Raw genomic sequence first — 11467 nt, 5'->3', positions numbered from 1 at the left:
AAACAACAAACAGGAGGATTGTGGTCCAGAGCAGTGGGCACCATGGAAAAGAGCTAAAGAATACACAGTGTTTCAGTAACAGCAGCATTGTACAATGATCAACTATGAAAGATTTAGTCCTTCCCAGAGAAATAATGATCCAAGACAATTCCAAAGGATTCATGATAAAAAATGCTATCCAACTCCAGAAAAAGAACTAATGGAGTCTGAATGCAGATTTTGGCACATTATTTTTACTTTTAAATTTTTTTTCATGGTTTTTCTTTTGTTCTGTTTCTTCTTTCACAACATGACTAATATAGAAATATGTTTGATAAGATTGTACATTATCTAACCTATATCAAATTGCTTAGCATCTAAGGGAGGGGGGAAGTTGGGGAAGGAGGGAGAAAATTTGGAACTCAATTTTTTTTTAAAATGAATGTTAAAATTTGTCTCTACATGTAATTGGAAAAAATAAAATAATATTTAAATTTTTCAAAAGAATACACAGTGTTTGTCATTAATGAGCACTATAGTATCATTCCAACAGGTGATCAATGCCTGTCATAGACATTTCTAAAAATATAATGATCAAATTCTTAGGTTATCTGTCACTTGAATTTCTCACATTTTCTTTAATCCTAACATTAGGAAAATCTTTGAAGATTTCTATGGATCCATTTTCTGATTTGTGAGATGATGAAAGCATAACAGTATGTTTAATAATGATGAAAATGAGGATTAACTGTATACAGGGGGTCCCAAAAGTCTCAGTGCAGTTTTAAGCTATTAAAGAACTGCAGTTAAATGCTTGGGGCACCCAGTATATACCCAAGTCTGAACTCTCAAAAGGTAGTAATGATTACTTAATTTATTACTTGGAGCTTATGCCCACACAATCTTTTTGTAGGAAAGCTAAATGAACTTACAAGGGTCATATCAGGGAGCATGGGCCCAGAATTCCCCTGGAAGCTTTGGGGTACTCAAAGGAAATGGTGATCCATTGCTGGGACCTTTAGGGTCCCCTGGTTGCTTTAAAGATTTGATAACTCTGGGGCAGCCAAGTAGCACAGCGAGTAAGAGCACCAGCCCCAGTGTCAGGATGACCTGGGAATCAAATCCAGGCTCAGATACTCAGCACCACACCCAGAAATAACTGGCCGTGTAACCTTGAGCAAGTTACTTAACCCCAATTGCTTTAAAAAAAAGATTTGATAACTTTTAGAATACTGTGGAATTCCCTGAATGATCCTTCAATCTCCCTTCTAAGGAAATAGGGAGAGAGTAGTAGAAAAAGGAAAGGGAAGGGAAGGGAAGGGAAGGGAAGGGAAGGGAAGGGAAGGGAAGGGAAGGGAAGGGAGGAGGCACATATAAGCAGGACAGATTTGAAAGTTGCAGGTTAAACATATATTTAAGTAGAAAAGCAAGTTATATATAAAAGCAGTTTCATGTAAAATCTCCTTTTTCTAGTCTATTAAGTTTATGGAAATACCTATTTTATTTGGTGTGAGAGCTCAGAATTTATGTGTGTGCCTCAGACACTTAGTAGTAGCCATGTGACCCTGGACAGGTATTTAACCTCTCTCAGCCTCAAATTCCTCATCTATAAAATGGGGATAATAATAGCATCTTCCTCCCAGAGTTGTTATGAGGATGAAATGAGATTAAAGTGTAAAGTGGAATGCAAACCTTCAAACCCTCTATAAATACTAGCAATTATTATTATTGTCAGACTAGCATTTTCATGAGCTGAAAAAACAAGTCCCTCATTTTCTCTTATGGCAAGGAGGTAGGTGACAAAGGATGGGGGGGATGATATGGTGCTATAATCTTGTTCCTGAAGGACATAAGAGATGTTGAAAAATTCAAATGACTTTGGGATAGGATTTGAGACTGGCTAAAAAATACAGATTGCCAAATGATGCTATATGTCTAGTTGCTATGTCAAGGATGATTGAAAAGGAAAATCAGCCATTGCTTGTTGCGGGCGTTTACCCTTACAACAGATCTAGACGACTAGCCCTACGGCCCTCTTACTTACCCATCCCGGGTCTTCGGTCGTCACCGGCCCCTCACGGGGAAAAACACCAGACAGAAGGCGGAGGAGTGAAGCGGGGTGGTTTATTCTTCAACAGTTACATGGCGGAGAGAGAGAGAGAGCCCTCTCACACGAGAAAATATATAGCGAATCCGAGCCAATCACATCGCAGTCTTACATTTATGGCCTTATATGGTGATCACCCCATGGCCTTATATGGAGATCACCCCATCAAGCTTATACATATTCATTCAAAGCAACCATGGCACCGCCCATAAACCCCTCCCCCTCCCCCATCAACTCCCCCTTTTTCTTTAAAGCAAACGAAAATCCTATATGCCAAAAGAATTTGCAGTACAGGCTGCTAAGCTTCTTGCTACAGGCGACACAGGTGACCATGCTTCTTGCCCGAAAGACCACGGAAAAATCCCATTACCACTCAGGGGTCCTGTCCCAAGGACTCTGACGTGCGGTGCGGGGGCCTCTGGCTTAGGTCACCTCTGATTCACTCGAACCTTACCCGTCGTAGGACACCAACACCCTGGGTCCTGTCTTAGGCGGCCGAGGAGGGAGGAGTTGCCCGTCATGGAGTCACCCCCGTCTTACCCCAGGTGTCACACGTCCTCCATGGCCTGGAACCATACCTGAGGATCTCCCCCCTCTTGGAGGGTAAAAAGGGCCTGTTGGGTCAGAAGCATGTAGCCATCCTGACGGCGCCGTAGCTTGCAAACACAATACAAAAGCAAAATAATTACAAGAACAAACACCACGGTGGAGGAGGTTAAGCCTCCCCACTGTGAAAACCAGGTTGTAACATCATGCAGCCACCTAGACAGTCCGGAAAGAACGGCAGGGTCGACAGAGGTGGAATTCACCGATGCAATAGCCAGTCTTAATTGTCTTATCTGTTGTTCGTATTTGGCGGACCAATTGCCTAGGAGGAGAGCGGAAAGTTGACGGGACAGGTTAGCTGCTCTAGTAAAGTTCTCATACAAAATGGGAGTAACACATAAACCAGGCATACGCAGAGTACACCCAACTTGGGCTACCTCCCAGAGGACATCAACCTCCTCCTGAATCATGTCCACCCTCTGATTCAGAAGCATCATTCCGGTATACAGATGCCCATTTATTCCCTCTTGGGCTGTCAAGGCCATGGTAACGGAGGCGCTCAGATTGGCAACCGCCGTCGCAGTCGGCACAGCATAAGCCAAACTGGCGGCTGCTGCAGTAGCCGCAGCGGCAGCAACAGCAATGGCGGCAATAATGGCAGCAGAAATGCCGAAGTCTCTTTTGGGCCTTAACTGCAAAGCAGAGTTGGTAATGTTAAGTGGCCAGGGAACCCACCGTAGAAGGCGGAGGACAACTGCCAATGGGAACGCTTGAGCATTCCAGCAGGAAGAATAAAAGCAGTCATTCTTACATTGGAGAAGAGACTCATTGTGTCCTGTCCGATTGGAAACCAAAAACAGAAAGGGTTGCCAAACACAGACAGGTGTGGGTGGTATCTGTACGTGCTTGACTGGCCTTGACATATTAAAATCGAAGGGGTCCAGTTCTGTCCATGTACCATTTCCCCACCCCATGACCCCGCCCAACAGCATGGCCATGGGGCGCAAATCCAAACAAGCGCCCCCCTCCCCACAGAGCAACCACAAATCAAAAGGGTTTGCAGTGACCCCAGGTTCTTCATAATGAAGATAACGCGAGTTTATATCGGAGGTAACAGTGGACATAAGAGGTTTAGCATCTTGGCAAGTCCAGTTGGTTGCCACACCCGCAGTAACATTACCAGAAGGGATGGGAGGGGAAAAGGTAAAAAACGGGTGCACAGGGACAGCTGCGGGTGACTGGCACTCCGTCCAGGGCCAAAAATCCTTGTGGCGGGAGGGCCGACAGCGAGGCTGGGCGCTGGGCTGGGGCCGCCACTCCCCTCCTCCCTCTCCACAAAGGAGACCACTGTTATCCTTCGCTCTAATCATTGTGCGGGCCGGCCAAAGTCCTCTCAATAAGGAGCCGTTCACCTTCTTGCTTGTAAAGTTGAGGCGGTCAGACCACACAGCCTCTTGAGGAAACAGCCCGACACATGGTGACAGTTCCGGATCGACTGTGGGTGTGATTTGAAAACATAACGTCCCATTAAGTGATATTGTCCTGTTACTTTCCACCGGCCTAGTGTCGTTGTTGAGGTGCAGAACAGGGAGCTTAAGGGTGTTGTTAACTGTAAATAAACGAGGAAAAACTTGTGCCGAAGAAGTCACAGGCATGGGTCTCGGGAAGGTGGAAAGCAGTCCCCAGCGTAATTCCGTCACGGCATTCTCAGCAAGGAGACCCAAGATGAGGAGGGTGAGTCGACAATCTGAAAGACAAGAAGAACAAGAATTCTCCTCACCCCCCAACCTGTCGGGGGTGGTGCCTTAATCAAGATCCCTAACTTTGTGAAGGGGCACCCATTGCTGTACCGCTGTTGGGTCATTATTTGGAAAAAAGGAAAGGTGGCCGGGCCTTCTTCCAACCACTTTTACAGGGCCGTGCCATTGGCCCCCCTTATCCTGCCACATTACCCTGGAACCGGGCAGTGCCCGACTAGGTGCGGGGAGGGTCAATGGAGAAGAGGTGGTGTTCTCACCGGAGGTGCTCCAGAACCTCATGGCGGCAGTGGTGCCGTCATCTCTAACTTGCAGGAAATTTAAGGTAAAGACAACCTGGGCCAACTCTTGACGAGTGACCGACCTGCATATTCCCCCTTTTTGTTTAAACAGGACGGTCTTAAGTGTACGGTTTGCCCGTTCAACAAGGGCTTGCCCGGTAGGGTTGTAGGGGAGGCCTGTAGCATGTTGAATAGAAAATTCAGTACAGAACAAGGCAAAAGCCTTGGAAGTATATGCCGGGCCATTATCAGTCTTTAAGGCTAATGGCACTCCTAGGATAGAAATCATTTCATAGAGATGGGCAATAACAGCTCTGGTCGACTCACGGGGCTGCAGGGAAGCAAAGACAAAAGATGAGAAGGTATCAACACAAACATGGATAAACTTAGAGCCAAGATGTGTAACATCCATTTGCCAAAGCTCATTGGGGGCAGTACCTCGGGGGTTAAATGCGTCCTCCTTAATGCGAGGGCGAAAGGGGGCACACACAATACATGACCGGACAATAAGTCTGGCCTCGCTCTTCGGCACACCATAAAGAGCCCTAAGAGACCGAGCTGAGATATGGAACTTAGCATGTGCCAACTGTGCAGGGGAATCTTTCGGGGGTGGAGGTGGGGAAAGGCTAACTGCGTGGAGGGCCTGGTCCGCTTGTGCGTTCCCAGAGTAAATGGGACCCACAGCAGTAATGTGCGACCGAACATGCAGCACATAAAGAGGGTGGCGCCTAAGATGAAGAAGCTCCTGAACCTCTTGAAGGAGCCTCAAGACCGCAGTGCGCGGAGAAATATACGCGGAAGGGAGGCGGGGCAGCATGAGGGTGCAATATTGGCTGTCTGTAATCAAATTAAAAGGAACATCAGCATATAGCCGAAGGGCTTGTTGCACAGCAAACAGCTCATTCTTTTGGGTGGATGTGTATGGAGTATTGAAAAGCCAGGTGTGGGGAACACTCGGATCATGAACTACTGCGCGGCGGTCCTTTGTTGCATCAGTAAAAACATTAGGGCCCTGCACGGGCACGCCAGACACCACTGGTATAGGGGGTCTCAGCTCCAAAGAGGCAAACATACGGAGCAAAGCAGGGCGAGAGACCCTACAAGTCCTCACCGAAGTCAGAAGAGTCTCCCAGGACAGGGACTCCTGGGCTAAAGTCATGGCAAGCTCTGGGGAAATGGAGCAATTCAAGGCAAAGTCGCACCCAAACAGGCAACGACAACGATGTAAAGCCTGAAGGGCAAAAAGGCAATAAGCCTCCCATTTATCCACCAGGGACGTCTTGCTCACCTTTGGGTACAACCACTCTAGACATCCCTGCTTTTGGAACAGGCAGCCCCACTGTGGGCCGCTGTCACTCAGCACTTGGAAATAAACTGGAGAGCCGGGAATGTAACGAGTCAAGGTGGTCTGGGCCCTCTTCAGAACCTCCTCGACTGCCTGAACCGCCTCTGGGGTCCAACTCCTAGGGGAACTCAGCGAAGAGTCTCCTCGGAGCAGCTCATACAAAGGTTGCATCACACTGGCAGGCAAGGGGGCTGTGGCTCTAATCCATTGGAAGGCGCCGACCAGCCTCTGGAAGTCATTCAAGGTCTTATAAGCACTCAATTTGATAGGAGGCAAGGTCCTTTGAACAGCACTAGCGGTAATCCTGTGTCCCAAATACTCATAGGGGGGGTGCCTCTGTACCTTCTCGGGAGCTATAACAAAATTCTGTTGAACCAATGTCTGCATCATGAAGGAAAGGCATTCCTGTACCTCTCCAGCTGTGGAGCCAGCAACAAGAATATCATCCATGTAGTGGATAATTATGAACTCTTTGTATTGATCCCTAATTGGCTCCAAGATCTGGGCGACATAGAACTGGCAGAGGGTAGGGCTATTAGCCATTCCTTGGGGCAGAACCTTAAACTGAAACCTCTTAGAGGGAGCTTGGAAATTTATAGAGGGTACAGAAAAGGCAAACTTCTCCCTGTCCCCAGGGTGCAGGGGAATGCTGTAAAAGCAGTCCTGGATATCAATGACTGCGATATGCCAATTTTGGGGGATAGCTACGGGCATAGGCAAGCCAGGCTGTAATGAGCCTATCGGGAGCAAACAGGCATTTATAGCTCTGAGGTCTACGAGCATCCTCCATTTTCCCGATTTCTTCTTAATGACAAAAACTGGGGAATTATATGGGCTAAAGGAGGGTTCAATCCTATCATTCCGCAAAAGGGAGCCAACAATTTTTTGTAAAGCAGTGAGCTTCTCGGCTTTAAGGGGCCACTGTTCAACCCAGACCGGGCGGTTATTCGTCCAGGTCAGTTTCGGGGCGAAGCTCAAATCGAGAGTGGTCCCTATCCATTTCCCGGTAAGCAGTCCGGGGTTACTAAGGAGAGTTGCATTTGCGCAAGGACATCCCGCCCCCACAGAGCATAAGGCAGCTCGGGGAGACACAAAGGAGTGAACCTGCCTGCATTATCATCCACCGACCACGAGAGGGCACGAGCCGATCTCTGAGCTCTCTTGTTCCCCCCCACTCCCTGGACCGGCGTGGATGCAACCATCAAAGGCCATTCTTTCCTCCACTGATCCAAATTAATGACTGAACAATCAGCCCCTGTATCAATGATCCCTAAGATCGGATAATTCTCAACATGAATAATCAAAGTGGGACGGTTCAAAGTGATGGAACGAGCCCAATTCAATTGGCAAGGATGCTGGGATGAGGGGCTGAAGGGAAACGCCTTAGCAATGATCTGATCAGCCCGTATGGAGACGGGGGCGCAGTGTGGATTAAACAGGGTCAACACTGCCTCCACATCCTCTGCTACTTGGGTGGGGACCTCAAAGTCAGGAGAGCCTTCTAGGCCGGTCACTACAGCTGGGTGGAAAGGCAAATGGGCAGGGACTGTTATCGCCTCTCCAGGGGGAAGTGTAAAGATGGAGGGTTGTTTTCCAGGAGAGGCCCTGACTCTTACAAACTGAGGATAATTGCCGCTTAACGAGGATGGGGGAGGGGCCCTGTGGCTGGGCCCCTCCACCCGCCGTTTCCCTGCGGTTGAGATCCGGGGGAGACCCCGGTCTCCAAAGGGGCTTGTTCGCTGCCCTGTTTATTCTTGGCGCGACAAAACCGCGCTATGTGGCCAAGGCGTCCACAGTTAAAACATTTAGGAGGTGTTCCCCTGGAGGTGGCTTTGCACTGGGCCTTATAATGGCCGTATTGACCACATTGAAAACAAGCCTGCTTGCCGGGACCTTTCTGGGCTGACGAGCTGAGTTGTTGTATAGCCACCAAGAGGCTCTGTTCCCTCTCTGTATTCGAGACTGTCAATTTTTCCAGCGCCTGTACAAGCTGGCGGTCCCTATCCTGGGCAGTGCAAACCAACTGTGCAATCGGATTTTCCGGGGGCAGGTCCATTAACTTGTCTATGACGTCCTCCAAGGGGGCCTCCGTTGGCAAGGATGCCACCGCAGCTGCCTCCCTGGAACGCAAGCCTTCCTTAACCAATTGCTTAATGAGTATGTCCATTCCAGGGCCGCTACCTAGGGTCCTATGGACCGAATCCTGAACTTGGTTAACAAAGGAAAGGGGGGTCTGATCAGGTCTTTGTTTCAGGCCAACTAATTTAGGGCCCCCTGTCATACCCTTGGCAGAAACCTTCTCCCAGGCCGCTATGTGTGCGGCCTTGACATCATCTAATTCTAACTGCCCATAGGCTGCCTGCACGGCCGGGTTGGAAAAATGGCCAGTGCCACAAATTAAGTGCTCAGTGTCTTGAGGGGCCCTGCCGGGTCTAAGTCGGGCCAAATGCCAGGCCTCCCTCTTCACTTGTGCCTGGAAGGCAAGATGCATAGCAGGGTCTAGACAGGACATAGCTAGCTCGTCAAAATCCCTCGGGGTCCAGGGGTGAGCGGTCACTAGGTTCATAAGTAGCCTCCTAACATAAGGTGAAGAAGGGCCATACTTAGTCACCGCCTCTTTGAACTCTTTCAGTGTCTTATATGGGATGGGAGAATGAGTACGCTGACCCGTAAGGGGATCAGTCAAAATGGGATAGACATCCCAAGAGGCGAAGTCCACCTCCACGCCCGCCTCCGCCGCCACACGGAGGCTCCGCCTTATTAACCCCTCTCCCTCACAAATATTCTCCTCTCGCCTTTTCTCATAATGAGGAGGCGGGGGCGGAGGGCAGGGAGGGGCGACATATGCGGAACTAGCAGCGAAAGACGGGGCAGGACAGTAATTGCCTGGCAAACAGGAGGTGCTTGGTGGCAAGGCGGAGGTAAAGGGCGCGGAAGTGGGGAGCACGCCCCCTGCATCCATTTCCCCTTTGTTCTCCCGTCTCCCCCTCCTCTCCCTACGTGAGGGAGTGCCCTTCCGGGTCCTTCTTCTCTCCCTAGATCCCTGGGCGCCATCTTGGCGCCCACTCCTTTTACCTTCATCTTCCCCTTCTGAACTGCTAGCGGAACTATCCGCCGCCTGATTCATTACCACAGCTCTTAAGTCCTCCCACGGATATTGACCGAAGCCCCCTGGGTCCTTCAATTCCTTATTCTTCCCTTTTTCTAACTCTGAATCTGACCCGGCTAATGAGGAGCCTACCTGTGTGTCCAAGGACCGGGAAGCGGCAATCGGGGAAGGATTCAATGCCGCGTCCACTATCTTAAAGACCGAAAAATCAGTGGGTGTCAGCGAACCAGGGCAGCCATTCTCAAAAGCTGCCATCTGCTGTCCCACAACTCTCCATCTATCGGCCTGTACGCCGACATGCCTGACCCAAGGGCATATGTCCCAGATCTTATCTATAAACTCCCTACAGGTCTTAATGGGGATTTTTGCCCCCCTTTGGGCGCAGAGCTTATAAAGTTGCGCCGCTATCACCCCCTTCTCCTCCGACCTAAATACAGGGATACTATGCCCTGTTCCCATCCTGTCCTCTTCCCGAGGCTACAATGGCCTCGAGGCTGCCTGGCGACTGGAGCAGACCAGCTGCGTCCAGCAGGCCGTCCGCCAGCTAGTCGTCCCGAAGGGTCAGCCCCACGTTGGGCGCCAAAATCTGTTGCGGGCGTTTACCCTTACAACAGATCTAGACGACTAGCCCTACGGCCCTCTTACTTACCCATCCCGGGTCTTCGGTCGTCACCGGCCCCTCACGGGGAAAAACACCAGACAGAAGGCGGAGGAGTGAAGCGGGGTGGTTTATTCTTCAACAGTTACATGGCGGAGAGAGAGAGAGAGCCCTCTCACACGAGAAAATATATAGCGAATCCGAGCCAATCACATCGCAGTCTTACATTCATGGCCTTATATGGTGATCACCCCATGGCCTTATATGGAGATCACCCCATCAAGCTTATACATATTCATTCAAAGCAACCATGGCACCGCCCATAAACCCCTCCCCCTCCCCCATCAATTGCTTACCAAAAAACAAAACAAAACAAAACAAAGAATCCCTCTCGGTGCCTAAGCTTGTGTATAATAACCAATACATATAATCTCAGTATGACTCCAGGAACATGAACTTAGAATCAGTATGTCATGATGGAAAATGCTATTCCCATCCAGAGAAAGAAGTCGTGGACTCTGAATACAGATCGAACCATACTTTTTCACTTACTTTATTTTTTCATGTTTTTTCCCTTTTGGTCTGTTTCTTCTTTCACAGCTGTGACTAATATGGAAATATGTTTTACATGCTTGCACATATATAGCCTATATCAAATTGCTTACTGTTTTAGGAAGAGGGTAGGGAAGGAGGGAGAAAAATGTAGAATTCAAAATCTTGTCAAAATGAGTGCTAAAAAATTGTCTTTAGATACAATTGGGAAAAAAATAAGATACTACTTTAAAAAGGAACCAGTATGTCAAAACTGCTACTGTGATTATTTATTTTTTTCTAAAAGAAAACTTCTGGGGCAGCCAGGTGGCACAGTGAGTAAGAGCACCAGCCCCAGAGTCGGGATGACCTGGGGATCAAATCTGGGCTCAGATACTTAGCACCACACCCAGAAATAACTGGCCATGTAACCTTTATCAAGTTAACTCCAATTGCTTAAAAAAAAAGAAAACCTCACTTATCTTCAGTATTTTGGATAGAATCAGAGAATTCAACAATATCTCAGATATTGTCAACTTTGCTATAGCAGACCCCTATTCAGCAGAACCACTAAAGGAAAGGAAGCTGAGGTCTAATCCAGTGTCTGTCACTAACTAGCAAGATGACATTAGGCAAGAGAAAACTTGGAAGGAATAATATTGGCTTTTTTTTTTTCAAAAATCTACAAGTTCTATCACGTAGAAGAAAGATTACAATACTGTATGTCTCTAATGAGGAGAAAAAACTTCTCCATAAAGAGAGAGGGATTTCAGTTGAAAAATAAGGAAAGTCTTTCTAACAATGACAGGTGTTTTCTAAAAGTGAATATGTCATCACAGGAAATATTTAAGCAGAGGCTGAATGGCATCTTGACAAGCTTCTAAGGGGTGATACTCAATGGGTAGTTGGACTATGTCTCTAAAGTGCCTTCCAACTCTGATATTCCATTTTTATGAATATATGGCTTATTTCTTGAACCACTGTCCAAAAAAGGGTTGAACATAATCATAGAAGAATTTTGAAGTTTTTTCAGTCTTAGCCAGTCACTGACTCTTTCTTACATCAGTGCTAGGAGGAGAAATGATATAGGCTAGCGGTACTAGATCTGGCTTTGTCATTATACAGTTATGTTTTAAGGGACATTACTTGTCCTTTAGTATACAAGAAGTCATGTAATGATTAGATATGTTATAAGGGAGTTCCACTCTGTTATT

General features: G+C 47.9%; 1 protein-coding gene across 1 annotated transcript; it reads right to left on the bottom strand.

The window, feature by feature from the left end:
- Window positions 1-2562: 2562 nt before the first annotated feature.
- Window positions 2563-10025, bottom strand: LOC138150712 (uncharacterized). Its single transcript, XM_069074167.1, has 2 exons — window positions 9774-10025; window positions 2563-4379 (listed from the first exon to the last, which is right to left on the bottom strand). Exons 1-2 carry the CDS (start codon window positions 9775-9777, stop codon window positions 2635-2637), a joined length of 1749 nt encoding a protein of 582 aa, XP_068930268.1. The 5' UTR covers window positions 9778-10025; the 3' UTR covers window positions 2563-2634.
- Between the last annotated feature and the right edge of the window lie 1442 nt (window positions 10026-11467).

This window comes from Petaurus breviceps, unplaced genomic scaffold, assembly GCF_028583685.1.
Source record: "Petaurus breviceps papuanus isolate PSGF00001 unplaced genomic scaffold, PetGlider_PUasm1.0 90881, whole genome shotgun sequence".
In the NCBI taxonomy this organism is placed as follows: Eukaryota; Metazoa; Chordata; class Mammalia; order Diprotodontia; family Petauridae; genus Petaurus; species Petaurus breviceps.
The sequence above is the reverse complement of the archived record's forward strand: the minus strand, read 5'-3'. Positions and strand labels throughout refer to the sequence as shown.